The sequence below is a fragment of the Euleptes europaea genome, chromosome 1, assembly GCF_029931775.1.
Source record: "Euleptes europaea isolate rEulEur1 chromosome 1, rEulEur1.hap1, whole genome shotgun sequence".
Taxonomy (NCBI): Eukaryota; Metazoa; Chordata; class Lepidosauria; order Squamata; family Sphaerodactylidae; genus Euleptes; species Euleptes europaea.
Window position 1 is genome coordinate 178,568,428 of NC_079312.1, and position 27,020 is coordinate 178,595,447.

Genomic DNA, 27,020 nt, shown 5'->3' on the forward strand with positions numbered 1-27,020 from the left:
CCTTTGAAATGTGGTGTTGGAGGAGAGTGTGATGGATACTGTGGAGTGCCAAAAAAACAAATCAGTGGGTTATAGATCAAGCCAAGCCTGAACTGACCCTAGAAGCTAAAATGACTCAACTGAGGCTATCGTACTTTGGTCACATTATGAGAAGTCAAGAGTCACTGGAAAAGACAGTCGTGCTAGGAAAAGTTGAAGGCAGCAGGAAAAGAGGAAGACCCAACAAGAGATGGATCGACTCTATAAGGAAGCCACGGCCCTCAGTTTGCAAGACCTGAGCAAGGCTCTTAAGGATAGGACGTTTTGGAGGACATTGATTCATAGGGTCGCCATGAGTCAGAAGCGACTTGACGGCACTTAATATACACATACACCTTATGACTACAGATACAGAGTTGATCATCTAAAACCACATGCAAAATGCGTTTCGGCCCCCAGGTCTTCTTCAGCTGTCTAGTAAAATATTATGCATACATAAACCATCATAAACAAATAGAACGATTTTATATCAACCTGGGCATGTATTATAAGATGTATTCCAAGTGGACTATGTTAACAGAATGTTGTTTAAATGTGATTTGAATTGTAAAAGCACACATCCGTGGAATACAGTTTAATTATTTCTTTCTGGAACGGGCTGGCATTACATACAAAGCACACAGATCGGTATCAACCAAGAAAGATTTAAGCAACATTCTGTTAGCATAGTCCACTTGGAATACATCTTATAATATGCACATGTATTATATTTGACGTGTTTCCCAGTGGGGCAGGTTGCCAAGCTCCAGGTGGGACCTGGAGATCTGCTGGAATTACAGTATCTCCAGACAACAGAGTGGTTCCTCTGGAGAAGATGGCCACTTTGGCGGGTGGACTCTATGGCGTTGTACCCTGCTGAGCCCCTCCCTTCCCCCAAACCCCACCTCCCCCAGGCTCCACCCCCAGATCACCAGGAATTTCCCAAATTAGGTTTGGCAACCCTAGTCAGAAGGAAGAAGAGTTGTTTTTTATATGTCGACTTTCTCCACCACTTAAGGAAGAATCAAACCGGCTTACAATCACCTTCCCCTCCCCACAACAGACACCCTGTGAGGTAGGTGAGGCTGAGAGAATGTGACTAGCCCAAGGTCACCCAGCTAGCATCCTGTGTAGGGGTGTGGAAAACAAATCCAGTTCATCAGATTAGCCTCCACCGCTCATGTGGAGGAGCAGGGAATAAAACCCGGTTCTCCAGATCAGAGTCCAGGGCTCTTAACCACTACACCACTCTGGAAGGAAGCTGAGGTGCCACCATGCTCTCAACAGCGCTGCAGCATCTGCTGGACCCAGACTTGGCCCACAAGAACGGAGGTGACGGCTCACACAGTATTCGTCATGTCACGGGTATGGGCAAATCAGACCCTGCGTTGTTGGTCAGGTGCAACTTGATTCGGCTTGCTCCAGGGCTGTTTTCACATCCCAGCCCTCCCCTGAGTTTCACTGCAGATAACATCTTACATAGGTTGTAAGTAGGGTTGCCAGCTCCAGGCTGGGAAATTCCTAGAGATTTGGGAGGGTGGAGCCTGGGGAGGGCAGGGCTTGGGGAGGGGCCTCAGCAGGGTATAATGCCATGGAGTCCACCCTCCAAATAGCAAACCTATTTGGGGATGGAGCTTGGAAAGAGTGGAGTTTGGAAGTGGGGTTAGATCTGGGAATGGGGGTGGGGATTCTGGGAGATCTCCAGGCTCTACCTGGAGGTTGGCAAGCCCTGTTTGTACCCTCCCGGGCCTTTCACAATCCTGGATGCAGGGCCCTTCAGCTCTTATAGAACTTTGCTTCACATATTAAAGGTCAAAGCGGAAAAAGATGAGGGAGAGATAAAAGGAAAATCAATAAGTGTTGCATGGTTGGGACAATGTTTTCCAAGCCGCATTTGCCGCTTTTAAAGACCATGAATCTCCGCTTCATGCAGACGCTGTTAATTAGACTACCAGCAGACCATGTTTTGGTAGCATTCATTGAACAAAAACTCCCTCCAGGGACGAAGCAGTATGCGATAAAAAAAAATCCCTTGGGAATTCAGCAAGCCGAAGAAAAGCTTGTTATCTTTCCATTCAGATCTGGTAGAACTTCCCTAAAGCGGCGGAGGACAGACATAATGCAGCCCCCATTTGTATAATTTAGAGCGTAATCTTGAAAGAAACAAAGGGGGATCTTGTTAGACCTGAAAGACGAACAGATTTCTCGCGGGCCCGGGTTTCACGGGCCAAAGCGACCCCCTCTGAAATTCGTTCCTATACGAGAGTCTGGATTTAGTCAAATGGCTACCGACCTCCATGTGGGGCCCGGAGATCTCTGGGGAGGGGCCGTGGCTCAGTGGCGGAGCATCTGCTTGGCATGCAGAAGGTCCCAGATTCCATCCCCGGCATCACCAGTTAAAGGGACTAGGCAAGTAGGTGATGTGAAAGACCTCTGCCTGAGACCCTGGAGAGCCCCTGCCGGTCTGAGTAGACAATACTGACTTTGATGGACCAAGGGCCTGGTTCAGTATAAGGCAGCGTCATGTGTTCATGGCTTTACTATTTATTTTAGGGGAGGGGCTGTGGCTCAATGCTCTGCTTGGCATGCAGAAGGTCCCAGATTTAACCCCCGGCATCTCCAGTTAAAGGGACTAGACCTCTGCCTGAGACCCTAGAGAGCCATGGAGAGGGGCTGTGGCTCAGTGGGAGAGCATATGCTTGGTATGCAGAAGGTCCCACGTCCAATCTCCCCAGCATGTCCAGTTAAAAAGGACCAGGCAGTAGGTAATGTGAAAGACCCCTGCCTGAGACCCCGGAGAGCCCCTGCTGATCTGAGTAGACAATACTGACTTTGATGGACCCAGGGTCTGACGCAGTATAAGGCAGCTTCATGTGTTCATGTGTTCCCTGATTCATAGCTCATCTCCAGACAACAGAGATCAGTTCCCTTGGAGAAAATGAATGCTTTGGAGGGTGAAGTCAACGGCATTATACCCTGCTGAGATCCATCCCCTCCCCAAACCCTCTCTCCCCAGGCTCCATCCCCAAATCTGTAGGAATTTCCCAACCCAGAGTTGGCAGCCCTAAAAACCCATCGATCATCCTACTAGCCGAGGAGTCAAAAGGACTCCCAGTCTATGAAATCTTTTGTCCCACTTAATCCGTTAATGCCACCGAGACGTCGTCGCTTTTTGTAACAATAGACTAATGTGAATAACCCCCCTGAGATTAATTCTGAAAACATAGACCAAGCGGCAGTCAGATTCAAGGGTATTATCTAGTGGCATTACCATTTTAATTAAGGCTGTCGTGCAAGTTCAAGATTTCTTAGCCGATTAGTCACCTGACTTTTAACTAACTGATTAACATTTTAAGATATTTGCATATCGTCCTGCTGAGATACTGAAGATAACGTGGTTTAATAATCCCCCCCCAAAAAAAAAACCTTTGCACCAAAATGCTCTCCAAAAATTAGGAGAATGTGTCCTTTACTCCAACACTTAGTATTTATTCATGCCAATTCAAAATGGGCCCTTGCCAATTAATCAACCCAACTTGTAGTTGATTAACATCTACAAATTAAACTGATTAACGACCGTGAGCCTTTTATAGGGGACATCTAGGAGTGAGACGAGGCAGCCTGAGGAAGAAAAATTTTGCTTTAACCTCCCAAGAGACAGAACGATACCCCAAGATTGATACAGCTAAACACAGAGATGTAACAGCGAAGGGAAACTTACAACAGACCGTAAACTCAATGAGGCTTGCAACAGCTCTGTAGTGAGCCGATTCTCCGGTCAGCTGTGCCAGAGTCTTCCAAATACACTCCTCCGGCAAAAAGAAGAAGAAAAAGAAGAGTTGGTTTTTATACGCCGAATTTCTCTACCATTTAAGGAAGACTCAAACCGGCTTACAGTCACCTTCCCTTCCCCTCCCCACAACCGACACCCTGTGAGGTAGGTGGGGCTGAGTGAGCTCTAGCAGAGCTGTGACTAGCCCAAGGTCACCCAGCTGGCTTCGTGTGTAGGAGTGGGGAAACAAATCCTGTTCACCAGATTTGCCTCCGCTGCTTCTGTAGAGGAGTGGGGGAATCAAACCCGGTTCTCCAGATCAGACTCCACCGCTCCAAACCACTGCTCTTAACCACTACACCACGCTGGGATCAGAGACACCAGGAGACGATCATCCACTTGAGAAATATTGTCTTTTCAAGCAGGGGACCTACGAGGACTTGCAGGGGGCGTCTCATTTTCCCCTTCCCCACTGTTCCTCTTCCCCATCCCTGAAAGCCCCCATAGGTTACAAGCACCTTTACACATGGGCACACTGGGTATTTGCCCAGGAACCACACAAGCAGAGGGGCCCCTTGCTAATCTATGTATGATGTGACTTGTTGTCAATGAATAAATAAATGCTATACTAAACTATAAATGTTTGTTATTGGAAAATGCATATTTAGCATGTGTTCTACTAAAGATCATGAACAATATTCATGTTAATTTGGGTTTGGATTAAGAATCAATACGGAAGTATAATGTAAGAAAGGACTTGATCATTATGGCTAGGGTTGCCAACCTCCAGGAACTAGCTGGCCATCTCCCGCTATTACAACTGATCTCCAGCTGATAGAGATCTGTTCTCCTGGAGAAAAGGGCCGCTTTGGCCATTGGACTCTATGACATTGAAGTCCCTCTCCAAACCCTGCCCTCCTCAGGCTCTGTCCCAAAAATCTCCAGGTATTTCCCAACCTGGAGCTGGCAACCCCACGGCTTTCCCTTCCCCACACTATTTCCTCTTTCGCTTCTCCTGGCAACCCCCATATCCTTATATTTTCCCGCTTCCTTCTCTCCTTCCCACTCACCATCCTACCTACCATTTATCTGCCCCCCATGTTCAGCTGTATTTATTATTTACATGCATCATTTATACCCCACTCCTGCTAAGGCTTCTTCCTCAGATGAAGAGGACCTTGAAGCAGCAAGTTGAGCAGGCGCAGACAGATGAATGCCCCCTGTGCCTACAACCACTAGGGTTGCCAACCTCCAGGTGGTGGCTGGAGGTCTCTTGCTATTACAACTGATCTCCAGCTGATAGAGATCAGTTCCCCTGGAGAAAAGGGTCGCTTTGGCAACTGGACTCTATGGCATTGAAGTCCCTCCCCAAACCCCGCCCTCCTCAGGCTCTGCCCCCAAAACCTCTCGCCGGTTGCAAAGAGGGACCTGCCAACCCTAACCACCACCCAGGGCGGGGGACTCACCTGTGTCCAGCAGCAGCCCTCCGCAGCCACTGGAGCAGCGGCACTGAAGGTGCAGAACACTCCTACCCGAGTGTAGAAGGAGTTCTAGGTTACAAGCACGCCGAAGAGCACTGCCGGCTGACAGTGATGAGAGTAACGAGCTCCCTCCAGCAGAGAGTGCTGAGACAAAGGAACCAGCAGCAGCTGGTCCCGCTTAGCCTTATTTAAGTGGACACTTGCATGCAGGCTGAAGTGGGAACAACTTGCTACCACTTCCCTGCGGCTTGCTGATCCGTCCCAAGACTCTTGCGGCCTTGACCTTGGAATGGGCTGACTTGGCATTTGGACTTGGCTTTTTGATATTGACTCTCAGGTTGCTATCTGTGCTACAGGTTGCTATCTATGCTACTTCTGGCCCTCAGGTCTGCTGGCATTCAGGATGCCCACAACGAGGATCCAAAGTATAGTGTGGGGATTTGAACCTGGGAGGTCCGCATCCAGGCCTGAAATGCTAACAAGTGTTTCACACTGGCTTTCATGGGGTGGCTGCTGTTGAACAGTAGCAAGCAGCTAGTCCTCAGTGAGTCATGCAAGTCACGGTATTAAGTCGTCAATGGTTGCTGCCCAGCCTGGCACCCTCAAAGGTCAAAATCACTGTAGGGCCCTGCCACCTCCCCTTGCGTTTTACTGACAGAAACCAAGGCTTGAAGGCTAGCAATACTGTAGTAGTTGCCACAATGATCACTGCAGAGAACATTCGTTTCTTAAAGGTAAAGGAATGGCTTCTATTATTTGGGGTTTTTAACACCCCCAGTGTTTTTTTGTTTCGTTTTTTAAGATTTTAGTTTTTTCTGCAACCCTGAGGCTTTTTTCAGGTTTGTATAACACCCATCTTCTCTGTTCATGGCTCTGTTTTCCAGATTTAAGTATCCACAGATCTGGCTATCCTGAGAATTAGATACACTGATACAAAGTGTTATGAGCCCAGAAAATCTTATACACCCTAGCAACAGACTCTCCTTCTGCTGCTAACTTCCATTCTGAATATCTGAACATTTGGGATTTCCCCTTTTCTTCATTTTCGGTCGTCAGCGGAAACTGGGTCCTCAGGAAGTTGGGTAGGGGTTAAGGACTCCTTCAACTTCTTGTTACCACAACGAACTCTGCACCTGCTCTGAGGAACCAGCCACAGCATAGCTAACACGTTCAGCTTAGTTAGTGCAACTGTATTGCTTTTTATTTGAATATCTCTGCATTGTTGTTGCTGTGTGCCTTTCCTTGTATTTTTGTTTCCTTTCCTTTTTGTCTCTCACTTTTACAGTAAACCATTGTATAAAGACATTAGGGGGAAGGGCTTCACTTAGTAGAGAGCCAGCGTGGTGTAGTGGTTAAGAGCGGTGGTTTGGAGCGGTAGACTCTGATCGGGAGAACCGGGTTCGATTCCCCACTCCTCCACAAGAGCAGCGGATGCTAATCTGGTGAACTGGATTGGTTTCCCCAATCCTACACACTAAGCCAGCTGGGTGACCTTGGGCTAGTCACGCTCTCTCAGCCCCACCTCCCTCACAGGGTGTCTGTTGCGGGGAGGGGAAGAGAAGGTGATTGTAAGCTGGTTTGATTCTCCCTTAAGTGGCAGAGAAAGTCGGCATATAAAAACCAACTCTTCTTCTCTTTCTCTGGGATATTTCTCTTAGGCCATTTATGCGGGGTCGTTTTTGATGGTCACTCAAAGCTCCTTTTTTAAAATCTGACCTTTAAAATGCCTATTCACAGTCCTGATGCAAAAGCAGAAAGTCAAACAAATTCCACCCCCACACACACAATCGCCTGCTCCTTCATTCCTTCATTTGCATAGCCATTAGCAATCGTTTGCATAGCTAACCCACGGCTGTGATTCTTCATGCTTCCTTGGGTGGATGCTTCGAGGCAGGGATAGAGCAAATAAAAAAGGTTGTGTTAAAGGGGCTCTTGAGAAATGTGAAGCAGGTATGTGCCGACTTCACAGTGACTTCTGGAATGACGGTTCAGCGTGAAGAATTAAAAAAAATATGTGGGGCTCTTCAGCCTGGAACCCGCTGCTAATTACCAAGCATAAATGGTCTTAATCTCTTCCCCATGTGCCAGACTGCACGGGTGCTACCAGACTGGTGATAAGTTATTTCGTTATTGCTCTAGTACCGTGCTAGAAGACTACCTTCTCGGCGGATCAGTCTAGATGCTCTCAAGAGGTCCTGAGTGGTGGCGGCGGCAGGTTATTAGGGTACTTTTCAGGGAACCCTCGGTCTGAGGGAGTTTCCCAGCAAGGAAAGGCACCATGTCCCCCTTTCTACCATAACAATTGGAGCCTAACTTAAAATCCTTGACTTCCTGAACTGTTGGGGTCTTGCCTGATGCCCTCAAGCGAGATTCATAAAATCAGCTAGTGCATCTCTACTGTTACGCTCCAGTATCCTGCCTCCATTGCTGGAGCAGACTCCGAAGAAAGGCCTCGCGGTTCCTGACCAGTAAACACGTTTTGCAATAGCCGGCGTTGTTTGTCATTTCTCCAACCTCTCATGACCTTAGACACTCCTACCAGAACTCTGTGCCAGGAAATTTCATGCCTCCTAATGCGGGCCATCAGGGAATGATTATATTCCCCTGTTTACCAGCCCACCAGGGAACGGATCCCTTTCCAGCCCCACACTCCCTGCTGGGACAGAGGCTCAAGCCAAGCAGAGCCACCCAAGGGCATCTCTTTGGGAGTAAGAAACGGAAGTTGTGGGTTGGGAGGCCAGAGAGGTTCACACATGAACACATGAAGCTGCCTTAGACTGCATCAGACCCTTGGTCCATCAAAGTCAGCACTGTCTACTCAGACCGGCAGCAGCTCTCCAGGGTCTCAGGCAGAGGTCTTTCACATCGGTAGAGGGTCTCAGGCGGAGGTCTTTCACATCACCTACCTGCCTGGTCCTTTTTAACTGGAGATGCAGGGGATTGAACCTGGGACCTTCTGCATGCCAAGCAGATGCTCTACCACTGAGCCACATCCCCTTGGTCCATCAAACTCTCCAGTTTACCTGGAGAAAATGGCTGTTTTGGCAGTTGGACTCTATGGCATTGAAGTCCCTCCCCTCTGCAAACCCCACCCCCTATGCCAGTTGGGTGACCTTGGGCCAGTCACAGTTCTCTCCGAATTCTCTCAGCCCCACCTACCGCACAAGGTGCCTGTTGTGGGGAGAGGAAGGGAAGGAGATTGTAAATCAGTTTGAGTCTCCTTAAAATGAGAAAACCGGGGTATAAAAACCAACTCTTTTTCTTCTTTGTTGTTTCCTGCCTCTTCTCCCCCACCCCACCCCGGGACAAAAAGCAGACTGCAGAAGCTTGTTTTGATCATGAAAATGGTACAGGGAGAGAAAAAAATAGTTTACCATTCTTCCCATACCCAGCACTACACTCCTGAACCAAATCGCCCCCCATCAGATTTTTGAAATTAAATTCAATGTCTGGAGGTCCAGTTACAAGTTCTCCCGGGCTGGAGTGTAGGGTTGCCAACTCAGGGTAGGGGAAAAACTGGATATTTGAAGGTGGAGCCTGGGGAGGGCAGGGTTTGGGGGCAGGAAGGTGGAGCCTGGGGAGGGCAGGGTTTGGGGGCAGTTACAAGTTCTCCCGGGCTGGAGTGTAGGGTTGCCAACTCAGGGTAGGGGAAAAACTGGATATTTGAAGGTGGAGCCTGGGGAGGGCAGGGTTTGGGAGCCTGGGGAGGGCAGGGTTTGAGGGCAGGGTTTGGGGGCAGGGTTTGGGGGCAGTGCAGCCATTTCTCTCCAAGGGGAGCTGATCTCTTGTCTGGAGATCAGTTGTAATTTCAGGATGTCTCCAGCCCTCCACCTGGAGGTTGGCAACCCTAAGTGACAGCTGCCACCCTTGTTTCCGAATCCCAGAGAGCCAATGGAGAACTGAGCCCAAGGGCTGCCAAACCCCCAGGTGGTACAGAATCGGACAATACTGTTGCAAGATAACAAAAGTGTAATAGGTATGAAAAACATGCATATAACACATAAGTGTATATAAATAACATCACATAGTATACATAAGCAGTCAATCCAAGGTTGACGTCTTTAGGAATTTATGAAATAATTCTACATGGTGTGCCTTTTACATCCCTATGGGAGATTGATATAGCTTGCTCTAGAAACTCCAATTGAAACAAGTGTACATGTTAAGATACTAACTGTAAGTAAATTATGTTTAATATGTTTGTGAATTATTAGACTTATCAACTAGATAGTATGCATTACGTATAACGTATTTTAGTGTATACAGAAACAGGACTGAGGAAGACTTGAAACGATCGTATCCCTTTTCACCTTTTCTTCTTTGAAGACGCCAACCTTGGATTGACTGTTTATGTATACTATGTGATATTATTTATATACACTTACGTGTTATATGCATGTTTTTCATACCTATTACACTTTTTGTTATCTTGCAACAGTATTGTCCAATTCTGTACTTGCTTTCTAACCTTAGGTATTAGTACAGAGGTGTTATTTTTTGATTGCTAACCCCCAGGTGGTGGCTGAAGATCGCCTGCTATTACAACTGATCTCCATCCGATAGAGATCGGTTCCCCTGGGGAAAAGGGCCGCTTTGGACATTGGACTCTGTGGCATTGAAGTCCCTCCCCTCCCCAAACCCCACTTTCCTCTGGCTCCGCCTCGAAAACCTCCCGCCGGTGGCAAAGACTTGGCAACCCTACTGAGCCCCCGGCGCTTCGATGCTTCTAGTTTACCTAGAGAGGAAAAAGCAGGATGCTGGGTAACCCCTTGGGGGATTCTGCACCCGCTGAGGGAGATGAATCGGAGATTAAGTGGTTGAAAAATGAGGAAATTATTTTAATGGACATTCCAGGCACTCAGCAAAGCCCATGTCTCTGGGGAAAGGGCAGAGAGGGCATGCTTGCAGAGCAGGCAGGGGGCCGTGTTGGTCCTAGGCAGAACCCAAAAGCAAAAGCCGCGGTGTGCTTTTAAGACCAACCAAAACAAAACCCCAAAACAGTGTGCGGGATTCTGAGGTCTCTAGAACTACATTAACATCTAGCCTGATGCAGAGTTCGGGAGAATTCAAAAGCCTCCATAGTGTTTTGTGGCATTTCGGCTGGTCTGTGTAAAAGATGTGGCTGTCTGTCTGTCTGTCTGTCTGTCCGTCGCCAGGTCTCCTACGTCCAGTAAAAACCTTCAAGATGTCTTTGCACTCTATGGACGAAAACGCACGGTCGCTTTAGCCTCCTTTATTCCCTATTTCAGCCAGGATTCAGCCAGGATCGAACGCATGCATTTTCGACAAACGTGCGTTCGATCCTGGCTAAATCCTGGCTGAAACATGGAATAAAGGAGGCTAAAGCGACCGTGCGTTTTCCTCTTAAAGTCTCGAATACTACTGTTGATCTTGCCATACTAGTAATAAAAGGATAAACTATACATTAGAAGTTAAATAAGGTCCCCAGTCCAGTATTTGCCATGTAATGCTAGTGTGTGTGTGTGATGGGGAAATTAGTTGATAGGAGGAGAATATTTCACCCTTCTCCTGACAATTTCCCCCCATAAACTCTATCCCTACTAGGGGTGCCAAACTCCAGGTGGGGCCTGGAGATCTCCTAGAATTGTGACTGATCTTCAGAATACAGAGATCAGTTCCCCTGGAGAAACTGGCTGCTTTGGTGGGGGTACTCGATGGCATTATACCTAGGGCGGCCGACCTCCAGGTACTAGCTGGAGATCTCCTGCTGTTACAACTGATCTCCAGCCGATAGAGACCAGTTCCCCTGGACAAAACGGCCGCTTTGGCCGTTGGACTCTGCGGCACTGAAGTCCCTCCCCTCCCCAAACCCTGCTCTCCTCAGGCTCTGCCCCCAAAATCTCCAGATATTTCCCAACCTGGAGCTGGCAACCCTAATTATACCCCACTGAGGTCTCTCTCCTCTCCAAACCCCACCTTCCCCAGGCTCCCCCCCCCAAAAAAAAATTGTGCACGGGGTTTGGACTAGATGACCCTGGAGGTCCCTTCCAACTCCATAATTCTATGAAATCTTCAGGAATTCCCTAACCCAGAGGTGGCAACCTTACTCACTGCTCTCAGTTGGGCTTCCTAGCCTATTGCATCCTGCTGAGCCTGTGAATCGGGGCCCTGGGCGTCCATCCCGGATGGCGGCACACCGCTAGTCCAGTGAAAAGGCGGCCTTACTTGTTCTTTGTGTATCTCTGACCTGGTGGGTTAGCTCAAAATGGGACCAGGAGACCGTTTTCCCCCCTAGCTTCTTTCTGCTGTTGGCAACGGCAAAGATGGGAGGGGAGAGGAAGCGGAACGGATCGGGGCAGGAGGGCCCTGCGTCACAAGGGTTAACCAGGCGAAGGGCATTACAGCTTGCCTTCTGCCAAAGGCTCCAACCCCTTTTCCTCGGTGCCAGTTGGCCTCTGCCCGAGTTTACATAATTTGTGTCCTGAGAAGGGAGTTTACATACTGGCCAGGCCGCTAACTCTTAACATCCCCCCCCCCATACACAATTCCCAGCTTCTGAGAAGGCCATAAAAGGAGCTGTGGATCGGGAGGGAGAGGAAGGAAGGATAGAGTTGCCAACTTCCAGGTGGGGCCTGGGGAATCTTCTGGAATGACAACTGAAATGACAGGGATTCCCATGGGGGAAACAGCTGCTTTGGAGGGTAGACTCTATGGCAGGGGTCCCCAACCTTTTTGAGCCTGCGGGCACAGCTGGAATTCTGATACGGCACGGTGGGAACAGTGACAAAATGGCTGCCGCAGGCGGCGCAGCCCGCCACAAAGCAATCGCCACGGCGTAGCTTCCGTCACACCGTGCCGATCCTTGCGTTGGGCTGACAAAGCAACATTTTTAAAAAATCTGCACAGCCAATCAAATCTCCAATAATGACTTTTCAAATTCGGGATAAAATAGGTCTCTGAAAACGCAGGGGAAAGGCGGGGGGGAGCAAGGCGACCCCTGACAGTCGGAAACGGCATGCATGATCAACACAAAGACCCGAAGTTGTCGGAGGGGTGACCGCGAGGGCACCAGCCATGCATAAAAGGCCATAGTCTTTTCATCAATTTTTTTTCTTGGAAGCTTTAGCTCTTAGTTTGTATCCTGCTAAGCCCTAATTATCTTTTTTCTTTCTAATCTAACATACATCAGTATGTATCATAGGAACTGTTAAGTTTGCCTAGACATTGGGCAGGGGACGGAGGGTAGGGTTGTCAGTAGGGTTGCCAGGTCCCTCTTCGCAACCAGCGGGAGGTTTTTGGGGCGGAGCCTAAGGAGGGGAGGGTTTGGGAGGAGAGGGACTTCAATGCCACAGAGTCCAATGGCCAAAGCGGCCATTTTCTCCGGGGGAACTGATCTCTATCGGCTGGGGATCAGTTGTAATAGCAGGGGATCTCCAGCTAGTACCTGGAGGTTGGCAACCCTAGTTGTCAGCTGCAGGTTGGCAAACTCCTGGAGATTTGGGGGTGGAGCCTGGGGAGGACAGGGACCTCAAGGGGGTGCAACGCCATAGAGTCCACCCTCCAAAGCAGCCATTTTCTCCAGGGAAACTGATCTTTCTAGTCTGACCTGTAATTTCAGGAGATCCCCAGGCCCTACCTGAAGGCTGGCACCCCTAGCCACGGCCCCTATCCTTTTCCACCATGCAACTTTCTGACCGCTCCAATGCCGTACAGGCTCTTGTACCTGTGCAAAAGACCCTCTTGAATAATTCCCTTTTGCATCGTTTGAGGAAATCCCAGAGAGACACTGTCCGACTTGGCTACCGACCATGAGAGATGGCTTTGAGATTCAGGGCAGCATCTGGAGGCAGGGTGTGGGATAGAGTTGCCAGCTCTGATATGGGAAATACCTGGAGATTTTAGTGGGGGAGCCTGAGGAGGGCGGAGTTTGGGAAAGGGAGGGACTTCAATGGGGTAGAATGCCATAGGGCCCACCCTTCAGAGCAGGGGAACTGATCAGTGTCGCCTGGAGATCAGTTGTAATAGCGGACGATCTTCTGCCACCACCTGGAGGTTATATGAAAACAAACAGCAAATCAGGCTGCGACATGTAACCATGCCAAGAAATTGCATTCACATTCAAGAATCAATCACAACTCACAAACCAATAATAAGCAAGACCTTATAAATATTAAAGCCTTTGTCCGACTTTTGTTATAAGTCAGATTCTTGTACGGTTCCTGTAAAGTCGACAGCTTATTATTTTGTGCGAATACACGTTGCCAAGTCCATCCTTCTTCTCTTCTTTACAGGGATATGGTTATTCACCTGTACTCCGGCGGGGGATCTCCTGCTATTACAACTGATCTCCAGGCGACAGAGATCAGCTCACCTGGAGAAAATGGCTGCTTTGGCAATTGGACTCTATGGCATTGAAGTCCCTCCCCTCCCCAAACCCTGCCCTCCTCAGGCTCCACCCAAAAAAAAATCTCCAGGTATTTCTCAACCCAGAGCTGTCAACCCTTTGAATTGGCTGGCTACCCAAGGTATCCGAATCAGCCACATATATATAGCTATAAACATAAAGTTACATACCAGCATATATAGGTTTGCCAACCTCCAGGTGGTCAACCAAACATCAGTAAAAAGGCTCAATAATTCATGACTAACTTGTATAGAAATACTGTGCAAAATTTACTGACAATAGTGAAATTAAACAAAGACAGTGCAAATCACATTTTGCACAGTATTTCTATACAAATTAGTCATTAATTATTGAGTCTTTTTACTGATGTTTGGTTGAGCGTCGGTGCAGTATGGGCGATTTTTTTGCTTCAGCTCAACCTCCAAGTGGTGGCTGGAGATCTCCCGCTATTACAACTGATCTCCAGCCGACAGAGATCAGTTCCCCTGGAGAAAATGGCGGCTTTGGCCATTGGACTCTATGGCGTTGAAGTCCATCCCCTCCCCAAACCCCACCCTCTTCAGGCTCCGCCCCAAAACCTCTCGCGGTTGCGAAGAGGGACCTGGCAACCCTAACGTTCCCCCGGCATCCTTGTCAGGTTGGATTTCCATACAGAAATAAAATAAAGAAGGAAAGAAAAGAGTGGATGTTTCCAGGCACGACTGAGAAGCTTCTTATCTGCCGTTTGGTGATTCTCTGGATGGAATACAGAATGGAGCACAGATTTAATTAGTCTGGGATGCATCCTGTGTTGGTCTAAAATGCAGCTGAGACTCAATTAGTTTAATTGATGCTTGGTGCAAAGCAGGTTGGTGCAAAGCAGGTTGGTGCACTAATGGATGGAGAAGCCGCCGCCCCCCGCCCCAAATCCCCCTTCCCTTTGAAGATATAAACGCCAGCAGGATTATTCTATTTTTCTGAAATGAAAAAGAAAACAAGTATACATGAAGACAAAAATATAGCAACGGTGGAAGTGGATCTACATATAAGTTTCCATAAACGGTTTCCAAATATCTAAAAATAAGTCCATGCATAATTGCTGTCTATATGCCATGCATTCGAATGTTGACAGAGTTCTAAAGTACTCAGCGTGCAGCCAGCATGGTGTAGTAGTTAAGAGCGGTGGACTCTAATCTGGAGAACCGGGTTCGATTCCCCTCTCCTCCCCATGAGTGGCAGACTCTAATCTGGAGAACCGGGTTCGATTCCCCTCTCCTCCCCATGAGCGGCAGACTCTAATCTGGAGAACCGGGTTCGATTCCCCTCTCCTCCCCATGAGCGGCAGACTCTAATCTGGAGAACCGGGTTCGATTCCCCTCTCCTCCCCATTAGCGGCAGACTCTAATCTGGAGAACCGGGTTCGATTCCCCTCTCCTCCCCATGAGCGGCAGACTCTAATCTAGAGAACCGGGTTTGATTCCCCACTCCTCCCCATGAGCAGCGGACTCTAATCTGGAGAACCGGGTATGATTCCCCACTCCTCCCCATGAGAGGCAGACTCTAATCTGGAGAACCGGGTTTGATTCCCCACTCCTCCCCATGAGCGGCAGACTCTAATCTGGAGAACCGGGTTTGATTCCCCACTCCTCCCCATGAGCAGCGGACTCTAATCTGGAGAACCGGGTATGATTCCCCACTCCTCCCCATGAGCGGCAGACTCTAATCTGGAGAACCGGGTTTGATTCCCCACTCCTCCCCATGAGCGGCAGACTCTAATCTGGAGAACCGGGTTTGATTCCCCACTCCTCCCCATGAGCGGCAGACTCTAATCTCCATGCAGAAGGCAAAGCACTGGACACAGAAGCCGGGTTTCTCTCACAGCAATCACAAAGCACACGTAAAAGGGCGGGGATTCAAATTCTTCCTGCTTCCTCGGAGCACTTTCTGAGCAGAAGAAAGGCTTTTTAAAAATGAGGCTTGGATTTCTCCCCCCTCTCTTCCTTTCAGATTGCTCCGTTTTCTGGTTTTTGTTCTTAAAATGTTTTTTAATGTGGCAATTGGGTTTTTTTGGGGGGGGGTTCTCTCACAGTGAACACTGCGAAGTCAGCCAATTACAAAGCAGCATTTAAAGGGGCGGGGACTTAATTTGAGTTTGGAGACTGCTGGTGCAGAGATTCCCAACTGGAAAGCGTGGGTCCAGCCAGCAACGAACCTCCGGTAAAATTCCCATGCATAAATGACCTGTGGAAAAAACTGCTTTGCCTGAGGGCACCTCGTGAGTTTCTGGCGGAGGCAAGATTGGAACGATCTCACATTCCTGCGGCCTGATTCTCCCATGCTCTTGCGGCGCTCCATTTCGTCGCAGTGGGGCTGCACAGAAGATCTTGCATCTACGGTTCCCAATCTCCAGGCGGTGGCTGGAGGTCTCCCGCTATTTCAACTGAACAGAGATCAGTTTACCTGGAGAAAATTACCACTTTGGAAGGTGGACTCTATGGCATTAAGCCCCACTGAGGTCCCGCCCCTCCTCAAGCCCTGCCCTCCTCAGGCTCCACCCCCCAAAATCTCCAGGTATTTTCCAACCTTGGGCTGGCAATCCAAATGCATCTGACCTGGGGTTGCCATCTCTGGGAAATTCCTGGAGATTTAGAGGCGAGTCTGGGGAGGATGGGGTTTGGGGGTGAGAGAGACCTCAGCAGGATATAATGCCGTTGAGTTCACCCTCCAAACAGCCATTTCATCCAGGGGAACTGACCTCGGTCACCTGGAGATCAGCTGTAATTCCAGGAGATCTCTATCGCCCGCCTAGAGGTTGGCAATCCTAACTTTGACCCCCCCATCCTACCACTCTTCACAGCAACCCCCATCTTCCCCTAGGGTTGCCAACCTCCAGGTACTTTTGAGCCATAGTGCAAATAGGCTAAGCTGGAACAAAAAGGCACGTTTACTATAAAAGTCAAACTGGGGGAAAGTATAGTAAAGGCTCTGTAAATGACACACAAACTCTTATTCTATAAGCCAGTGGATTTAGTGACAACGGTGAAATCTTACATACATACAAAACTATTAAAGGAAACTACGGGGTAGTGAAAACGCAAAGCATCCGGACGGCGTTCCTCTCCACCTGTCGTCCGTCATCCTTCTCCCTGTTCCTGAAGGAATAATAAGCTTATGAACAGTATAAAATTCTAAGAGACTGATAAGTTATTGAACGAGATAAGCCAAAAAATATATTTTTGTATTGTATCACATTGTACTCATAGTTATTTTTATTTTTATAAGTTTCCTTTAATAGTTTTGTATGGATGTAAGATTTCACCGTTGTCACTAAATTCACTGGCTTATAGAATAAGAGTTCGTGTGTCATTTACAGAGCCTTTACTATACTTTCCCCCAGCCAACCTCCAGGTTGGATTGATACCTGCGAACAACTTATACCATTGGAACGGATCATCTTTGAAATAATTAAGAAAAGGACTTTTTGCCCACCAAATGAATTATTCCATGTATATATTGTATATTGTTTAGTCACAGTTGTTAAGAACATTTGCTTCACACAGTCTGTCTTTTTTGTTTAAGCACCTAATAATATTTGTATTTTGCTAACTGGCTCTGAGCATTTGTGTACCTTTTACCCGTGCTAATTTCCAAACCACCAAGGTATAGGCACGGAGGTGCTTTTGTTTTGGTTTTGCTAACCTCCAGGTACTAGCTGGAGATCTGCTAATACAACTGATCTCCAGCCGATAGAGATCAGTTCACCTGGAGAAAATGGCCACTTTGGCCATTGGACTCTATGGCATTGAAGTCCCTCCCCTCCCTGCCCTTCTCAGGCTCCACCCCAAAAACCTCCCGCCGGTGGCAAAGAGGGACCTGGCAACCCCATCTGCCCCTTGCAGGAGAGAGAAAGAATTTCTGCTTCTCTCTCAGGTGAGCACAGATGAGATTTCCAGGTCAGGAGTGCGGATAACATCTCTACGGCTCGGAGGACCTTTCTTGATAAGGTGCTAAGTGAAGTGGAACCAGGACAGGCCCCAGGGAAAAAGGAAATGAATTCCTTCAGAGTAGGGGTTGGATTCACAACCCAGAGCTTCTGGGTTCTATCCAAATGAGAACTGCCTTGCCAGTTTGGGTTGTTGCTTTTTTCTGGCATGGATCCGGTGCCAACTACCCAGCAGTTGGAAATTCACTACGAACCGTTTCTCCTCTTCTGGGCGATGGGGAAGCTTCGCGTGTTGAATTTCTGCCCTTCGTCGTGCAGGTCGCTCGGAAACAAGACGATGGCCTTAGCGGACTGCGGACTGTGCGGGCTTGCTCCAGGGTAAACTAGGACTGCCAAACTCCAGGCCGGGCCTGGAGATCTCCCCAACAGCAGAGAACAGTTTTCTAGGAGAAAACGAAGAAGAAGAGTTGGTTTTTATATGCCCCTTTTCTCTGCCTTTTAAGGAGACTTAAACCAGCCGACAATCTCCTTCCCTTCCTCTCCCCACAACAGACACCTTGTGAGGTAGGCGGGGCTGAGAGAGTTCGGAGAGAACTGTGACTGGCCCAAGGTCACCCAGCAGGCTTCATGTGGAGGAGTGGGGAATAAAACCCAGTTCTCCAGATTAGAGTCTGCCGCTCCTAACTGCTATGCCCCCGCTGGCTTTCAGTAGCCCCTTTGGAGAGTGGTCTCTGGGGCATTATACCCCACTGAGTTCCATCCCCTCCCTCTAAACTCTTCCCTTCACAGGCTCCACCCCCTCAAATGTCCAGGTGTTTCCCAACCGAGAGTTGGCAACCTTAGTTTAAACCCTGAGAAGGAAGTAGATCCTGCTGGTTAGAGCAGGGTGTGTGTGAAGGGAGAAGGAATGACTCAGAAACACAAGATCAGATATTCCTAGTATAATCAGCATATGCATATGCTGATTATACTAGCTGTTATGTATAGACATAGATATAAGATATCAGTAGGGTCGCCAACCTCCAGGTAGTAGCTGGAGATCTCTTGCTATTACAAGTGATCTCACATGAACACATGAAGCTGCCTTATACTGAATCAGACCCTTGGTCCATCAAAGTCAGTATTGTCTACTCAGACCGGCAGCGGCTCTCCGGGGTCTCAGGAAGAGGTCTTTCGCATCACCCACTTGCCTAGTCCCTTTAACTGGAGATGCCGGGGATTGAGCCTAGGACCTTCTGCATGCCAAGCAGAGGCTCTACCACTGAGCCACGGCCCCTTCCAGCAGATAGAGATCAGTTCCCCTGGAGAAAATGGCCGCTTTGGCCATTGGACTCTATGGCATTGAAGTCCCTCCCCTCCCCAAACCCTGCCCTCCTCAGGCTCTGCCCCAAAAACCTCCCGCCGGTGGCAAAGAGGGACCTGGCAACCCTAGATATCAGCGCTGATAATAAGAAATAAATAGTTTCATTAAGAGTTCAGAAATATTGATTGTCAGGCTTAGTAAAGGGTATTAGTATTTTAACATAATCTAATATTAAATAAGTTTAGTAGTACATAGATTGCATGTAGGGTTGAGTACAAACGGTTACATTTTTGCTAAGTGAAAGATTTATTGGTTTGCGTAGAGGTAAAGACCAGTGTCCGAGGGTACAGAATGAATTAGCTCCGCTCTGTTTGGTATTTGATGAGGATCTTGTTGCAGACGTGGAGTACTGACTTTGTGTGTGGAGTGTATGTTGTATGTACGGTGTACGTGTCATTTTAAAAAATTAAAATTAGTTTTTAAAACTAATTTTAAAACTTAAAAAAGATTGAATATTCCTCAGCAAAAATTCAAGCACAGTTAGCTTGGGAGTTGCCAGCAATAGAACTTGGTAGAGTTATTCTGGCCAGTGTTGATTCCACATGGGGGGGGGGGGAGGAAAGGTCAGCTATCAGCAGGTCCTCTCCTGCCCCCCCCCCTTTTTCATTCAACCTCAGGGATGTCCACTTACTACAACTCCAGAGTCTTTGGCCAGAGGCCAACAGACGTCAGCCATGTTGCCCAGAGGGAGGGGGAAAGGGAAGTCCAAGCGGACCCCCCCCCTTTTCACTGGCTCTCCTCCCTCCTCCGAGCTTCACAAGACTCTGCATCAACTTGCTGTGCGATTCTCACCAGCAAACGCCCTGCTGCATCCCTGCTCTCAAGAGCCAGGAGAGAACTTCTGAGTTCCAGAGGGATGGAGATGGGATCTCCGTGTCTTTGACCTGGTCTGTCCGCCCGGCTCCCTGGCATCTCCCTGCAAACAAATCTGGGGGTTGGATCAAGCAAGGTGAAGCCCCTGGAGCTGTTTCTCGACTGATGCTCTGACAATGGATGAACAGGTAACTCTGTGTGTGCGTGTGTGTGTGTGTGTGTGAAGTGCCATCAAGTCACAGCCGACTTATGGCGACCCAGTAGGGTTTTCAAGGCATGAGACTAACAGAGGTGGTTTGCTGTTGCCTGCCTCTGCAGAGCGAACCTGGACTTCCTCGGTGGTCTCCCATCAAGTAGTAACCAGGGCTGATCTTACTTAGCTTCCAAGATCTGACAAGATTAGGACCATCCAGGTCAGGGCCGAGACAAACAGAGGTGGTCTGCCGTTGCCTGCCTCTGCATAGCAACCCTGGACTTCCTTGGTGGTCTCCCATCCAAGTCCTAACCATGGCTGACCCTACTTAGCTTCTGAGATCTGATGAGATCAGGCTAGCCTGGGCCATACAGGTCAGGGCAGAGCTGTTCAGAGGTGGACTGCCGTTGCCTGCCTTTGTGTAGAGACCCTGGACTTCCTTGGTGGTCTCCATCCAAGTCCTAACCAGAGCTGACCCTACTTAGCTTCTGAGATCTGAGGATATCAGGCTAGCCTGGGACATCCGTCAGAGAGAGGAGGTAGCCTACCCAAGTGGAAAGTTTGCTCCTGGCTCCCAGTTCTTGTGGGAACCTGTAGAAGCAGGGGGACCCTGCCCCACAACCCACCCCACTACCCCAAAGCCAGGGCATGGTAGGGTTGCCTACCTCCAGGTGCAGCCAGGAGATCTGGAATTACAACTGCTCTTCAGATAACAGAGATCAGTTCCCTTGGAGGAAGCGGCCGCTTCGATGGGTGGGCTCTATGGCATTAGACCCTCTCCTCCCGAAACCCCTTCCTATGCTTCACCCCCAAATCTCCAGGAATTTCCCAACCAACAGTTGGCAACCCTAGGACAGGGGCCATTTATGCAGGGACATTTCCTCATGGTCACCCCGCCTACTACTTCTGGGCTTCCTTTTGATTATGCATGCCGTTTGGACATGTTCATGGAGGAGAGGGGTATTCATGGCTACTAGTCAAAATGGATACTAGTCATGATGCATGGCTATTCTCTCCAGGATCAGAGGAGCATGCCTATTCTATTAGGTGCTGTGGAACACAGGCAGGATAATGGCTTCTGCAGTCTTGTTTGTGGTCTTCCTGCACTCTAATCTGGAGAACCGGGTTTGATTCCCCACTCCTCCACATGAGCGGCGGAGGCTAATCTGGTGAACTGGGTCGGTTTCCCCACTCCTACACAGGAAGCCAGCTGGGTGACCTTGGGCTAGTCACACTCTCTCAGCCCCAACAGACTACCGCACAGGGTGTCTGTTGTGGGGAGGTGAAGGGAAGGTGATTGTGAGCCGGTTTGATTCTTCCTTAAGTTGTAGAGAAAGCTGGCATATGAAAACCAACTCTTCTTCTTCTTCTTCATAGAGTCCACCTTCCAAAGTGGCCATTTTCTCCAGGTGAACCTGTCACCTGGAGATCCGTTGCAATCCCAGAAGATCTCCAGCCCCACCCTAGGGACCTCACACAGAGCTTTTAAATGTGTAACTAGGTCCCTCAGCCTTCCTGGAGACTGTGGCCACAAACAAGACCTTTGAAATCCTATTAATCCTATTAATTCTAACAGTGTTTAACTCATCCGGGGAAATTCAGGGGCTTTAATACGTCTGGCGTTCATTATCTGAGCGGCCTCAGGAGCAAGACATTTCAACAAAAACCGAAGTAACAGTTGACCCAAGAGGGAAAAAATGCTCCATTTTTCAAGATATGCAGCTGTTTTATTTATCATCTGTTTTATTTATGGATGCCATCTGCCATGGCACATTGTAAAATTTCATCTGCCTAAACAAGAACGAGTGAATCAGTGAATCTCGCACTATAAAAATAGCATTTTCTGCTTATCTTTTGGGCTCGGTTTTCCAGCAACTATTTTAGTTGTCGCATCCCTGTCTAGCAAACCAGCGATCGGGTTATTTTTTTTTTCAAAATTCCAATTCTTATCTCGAGATCCTTATCTTGATTTACCACTTGAACGTTTTCCTCAGCCCAATATGCATAGACCTACCACCTTCACATCCCACATCATTCATGGGATATTGATTATCTATCTGTCTTTCTGTCTGTCTGTCTGTCTGTCTGTCTATCTATGTACTCCTATTCTCTCTCTACAGCATGATGTAGTGATTAAAAGTGGTGGACTCTAACCTGGAGAACCGGGTTCGGTTTCCCCACTCCTCCACAGGAGCAGCGGACTCTAATCTGGAGAACCGGGTTCAATTCATCACCCCTCCACATGAAGCCTGCTGGGTGACCCTGGGCTAGTCACAGTTCTCTCTGAACTCTCTCAGCCTCACCTACCTCACAAGGTGTCTGTTGTGGGGAGGCGAAAGGAAGGAGATTGTAAACTGGTTTGAGTCTCCTTAAAAGGTAAAGAAAATCAGGGTATAAAAGCCAACTTTTCTTCTTCTTCTCTTTCTATATATATATGTGTGTGTGTATATTTGTATATGTGTATATATGTATATGTATATTCTCATACTATCATGCTATTTGATTGCACTTTTTTTGAGTTCATGATCCACCTTTAGTCTCAATGGGAAAGGCAGGTTATAAGGCAAATAAATTAATAGAATATATTAATACCATATAAATATAATAATATTTATAACAATAATGTTTTTGTGTGGGATTGTTGAGTTGCGTAGTCATGTTCATTGACGCTCTCCTCCTCCGACTACCTCCGCCTCTCTTCCCAGCAGCCGACGTTCAACACCTCCTCTGTGCCCACCCCCAGCCCCAACGCCTCCCTCGCCCCATCCGATGACCGCGACAACACCCTCGCCCAGGCCGAAATCGCCCTCTTGGCCTCCATCTTCCTGCTGGCCACACTGAGCAACGGGCTGGTGCTGGGAGCCCTCGCCCGCCGCAGCCACCGGGCGCTGCCCATGCACCGCTTCATCCACCACCTCTGCCTAGCCGACTTGACCGTCGCCCTCTTCCAGGTGCTGCCCCAGCTGATCTGGGACATCACCGACCGCTTCCAGGGCCCGGACGTCCTGTGCCGTGCCGTCACCTACCTGCAGGTGGTGGGCATGTTCGCCTCCTCCTACGTCATCGTGGCCATGACCTACGACCGCTACCGTGCCATCTGCCGGCCCATGGTGGCTTTCCGGAAGGGCCTGGCCTGCCGGTACCGGCCGGTGGTGGTGGCCTGGACCGCTTCCTTCCTCCTCGGCCTCCCCCAGCTCTTCATCTTCTCCAAAAAGAAGCTGCCAAGCGGAGACCACGAATGCTGGGCCCAGTTCGTTCAGCCGTGGGGGCCCAGGGCCTACGTCACTTGGGTGACCCTGATGGTCTTCGTCCTCCCCACGGGCTTCATCGCCACCTGCCAGGGCTTGATCTTCCGCGAAGTCCACCGCAGCCTGCGTTTCGGGCCGGAGGGGGCCCTTGGGGGACGGGGCAGCCGCCAAGGGGCTTCCCCCATTTCCGGGGCCGTCACCAAGACGCTGAGGATGACGTTGGTCATCGTGGTGACCTATGTGGTCTGCTGGGCCCCCTTTTTCCTCGTCCAGCTGTGGTCCGTTTGGGATCCTCAGGCGCCCATTAAACGTGAGTCCTCCGGCATCCAGGGATGTCGTTCTTTGATCGGAATCTCAATATATCGTAGAATAGTAGAATTAAAAATTGGAAGGGGCCTAAAGACCACCCAGTCCAACCCCCTGCATCATTCAGAATGACTAGGGTTGCCATGTCCACCACCGGAGGGAGGTTTATGGGGTGGAGCCTGAGGAGGATGGGGTTTGGGGAGGGACTTCAATGCCATTGAGTCCAATGGCCAAGGCGGCCGTTTTCTCCAGGGGAACTGATCTCTATCGGCTGGAGATCAGTTGTAATAGCGGGAGATCTCCAGCTAATACCTGGAGGTTAAGCAAAACAAACAACCTGTGCTGTAATAGGTAACCTTAGGAAATTGACAGCACGGAGGCTCCACAAGAAACACAGGGCAAAAATTGTACAAGCACTGAATTATTTACAAGCATTCAAAGGTTTTTACTAGGCATTAATTCACGCCTTATTGAAACCAAAAGAGAAACCAAAGTATTACATTCGTAACCGTGGAATATCCAATGGTAACACAAATAACAATAAAGTACCAGCGCAACTCAAGCCCATGGGCAAAAGCCTCAGAGAGTTGCAACAGTGCCCGAAAGTGGACCCGCCCAGGTCCGCAGCGAAACTGAAGAGCACGGAAAGTTCGTGTCTGTCGGGGGCACAGAAGTCCAAAAGAGGAGGACGTGAGACCAGTCACATCACGTTTCACGGTGGCTTCGTCAGCTCATTTCAAAAATATTTTATAAGCATGACATATTGTGCTGTATGCTGCTGGTAAATTGCCTTACGGCTGCAATAAAGAAAAATAATGTACAACATAGAATCTTTCCATTTGTAACTTAGCAATAGAAGAAATCTGTCGGAAGTCAAGCATAAATAAATCGGTGGTCAACTCACCTAAATGTGCATCTTGTTTTCCCAAAGGGAAATGCCTAGTATGAGCACGTAACCTCTCTCTCCAGCGGTAGTAGCACCCAGCTGCTGTGAAGGTGCTAAGAGGTCCTAACAGCCAATCAAGGCTGGAACTAAGAGAGACCCTCCCAAGCTGGTATGTGGCTAAGGATTTTTAAAGAGACAGCGTCGGAAATTAAACCTCACTAGATGAAGAAGGAGAGATCAAAATCATTGCTCAATCCTAAAGGTGTTAGAGTCTGTTATGAATGTAATACTTTGGTTTCTCGTTTGGTTTCAATAGGGCATGAATTAATGCCTAGTAAAAACCTTTGAATGCTTGTAAATAATTCAGTGCTTGTACAATTTTTGCACTGTGTTTCTTGCGGAGCCTCCGTGCCGTCGATACCTGGAGGTTGGCAACCCTGCGATATGGGTTCAGGCGCTCAGTTCTCCTTCATGGTCTGCCTACTTACCTGACGGGGCCCCTCGCCTGCCAAAAAGGCCTCGTCTTATCACTGCATCAGACTCTGACCAAACGTTCTTGGAAGACTCTTCCCAGTCTCAGGATATAGCACAGAATTGGAACGAGTTTCTGCGCCGATTTGCCTCATTTAGCATGGAATTTAAGCACTTGTGACACGGAATTCGGACGTCGGTGCCAATCAGCCCATAACATAAACTGGGCTTGTCGAGTTTTCTGTATATTCTTGAGCCCAAAGTTGGGGCTGCTTTTCAAACAGAAAGGTGCCGCAGGAGACGTGGTTAATATGTCAGAGTTGGCCCAGTCATAGAAGCGTGGTATTGAGTGCAGTGAAATAAATTTCCCAGGAAGTATATTGCAAAAGGTAAAACTTAACATTTATTCAAGTAGATGCAGTCCATATTCAGGTTGCAGTCGAAAGGAGATCTTAACTTCTTACATCAGATAAAACAACGTATACATTGCCCTGCCCCAGGAGGTGGTGATGGCCGCCAACTTGGAAGGCTTGAAGAGGGGAGTGGACATGTTCACGGAGGAGAAGGCGATCAATGGCTACTGGTCAAAATGAATACTAGTCATGAAGCATACCTGTTCTCTCCAGGATCAGAGGAACATGGCTATTATATGAGGTGCTGTGGAACGCAGGCAGGATAATGCTGCTGCAGTTGTCTTGTTTATGGGCTTCCTAGAAGTACCTGGTTGACCACTGTGTGACTGCTGGACTTGATGGGCCTTGGTCTGATCCAGCAGGGCTTTCCTTATGTTCTTATGCAGGATGGGCTATCCATGGCTACTAGTCTAAATGTATGCTAGTCCTGATGCATACCTATTCTCTCCAGGATCCGAGGAGCATGCCTGTTATATTAGGTGCTGTTGAACACAGGCAGGACAATGCTGCTGCAGTCGTCTTGCTTGTGGGCTTCCTAGAGGCACCTGGTTGGCCACTGTGTGAACAGACTGCTGGACTTGTTGGGCCCGGGTCTGAGTCACCATGGCTCTTATGTTCCTACATCAAATAAAACAACATATACATTGCCCTGCCCCAGGATGTGGTGATGGCTGCCAGCTTGCAAGGCTTTAAGAGGGGAGTGGACATGTTCGTGGAGGAGAGGGGCTATCCATGGCTACTAGTCCAAATGGATACTAGTCATGATACATGGCTATTCTCTCCAGGATCAGAGGAGCAGGCCTATTATATTAGGTGTCGTTTCTTATGTTCTAACGTGCAGGCAGATTGTGGTGCCTAGTGGCAGTGAAAATGCACTCTGCTTCTGCTCAGAGGTGCTCTTCAGCTCAGGGGTACTCTTGCCATTCTCATCCTCTCATGCAATCCGGAGCTGAGTTCTGTTGAGTCCTGGCAGCGCCTCTCGCCAGGCTGATCGCTCTTCTCCCCTCTTCTCTCCGGCAGATGCGGCCTTCACCCTCCTGATGCTTCTCGCCAGCCTCAACAGCTGCACCAACCCCTGGGTCTACGCTGCTTTTAGCAGAAGCATCTCGGGGGAGCTGTGTCGCATCTTCTGCCCTAGGCGGGCCCGTCGGCGGCTTGGCTCCCTGTACGAGGACTCCAGCATGACGGCCAGCTCCTCCCTGGGGAGGGACACCCTCTCCTGAGTCCCTGAACGCCCCAGCACTACTCCTGGGAATCTGTTCTGCCGGACAAAATTACGTGAAACAGGCAGAAGGAAGAAACATGGACAAGAGAAAAGGAATAGGCTCAGCAACCGGAGTGCAGGGTTGCCAGCTCTGAGTTGGGAAATACCAGGAGATTGGAGCTGGAACCTGAAGAAGGTGGGGTTTGGAGAGGGGAGGGACATAGAGTCCACCTTCCAAAGGGGCCTTTTTCTCCAGGGGACCTGATCTCTGTTACCTGGAGATCAGTGGTAATAGCAGGGGATCACCAGCCGCCACCTGGAGGTTTGGAAATCAAACTACAAAAACTAGTGCCCAAGATAGGAGGTCATGCAGAAAAACGGCACTTACGGCAAAAAAAGCATAGAACTTCTAATGGGACGTAGACTCGCCATCCGCTTGTATTAGGTGGCTACATGCCTTGGTTCAGGGACATATGTTCTGTGGAATTATGATCGTCGCTGGATTGCCAGAGTTGAAAAAGCTAACGCGAAATAGGACTCAATACCGGAAACCTATCTTATTCTT

General features: G+C 48.8%; 1 protein-coding gene across 1 annotated transcript; it reads left to right on the forward strand.

The window, feature by feature from the left end:
* The first annotated feature begins 1,292 nt into the window (after nt 1-1,292).
* On the forward strand, nt 1,293-26,474 carry AVPR2 (arginine vasopressin receptor 2). The gene is made up of 4 exons (XM_056850340.1): nt 1,293-1,412; nt 17,877-17,936; nt 22,633-23,485; nt 26,272-26,474. Exons 1-4 carry the CDS (start codon nt 1,293-1,295, stop codon nt 26,472-26,474), a joined length of 1,236 nt encoding a protein of 411 aa, XP_056706318.1.
* The last annotated feature ends 546 nt before the right edge of the window (nt 26,475-27,020 follow it).

Excerpts from the sequence above, each read along its gene's own strand:
- AVPR2 (XM_056850340.1), top strand. The coding sequence starts at position 1,293 with ATGCTCTCAACAGCGCTGCAGCATCTGCTGGACCCAGACTTGGCCCAC. Across the intron at positions 1,413-17,876 it reads AATCAGACCCTGCGTTGTTG|GTCGCTCGGAAACAAGACGA; the intron begins GTCAGGTGCAAC and ends TTCGTCGTGCAG. Across the intron at positions 17,937-22,632 it reads CTGTGCGGGCTTGCTCCAGG|CAGCCGACGTTCAACACCTC; the intron begins GTAAACTAGGAC and ends CTCTCTTCCCAG.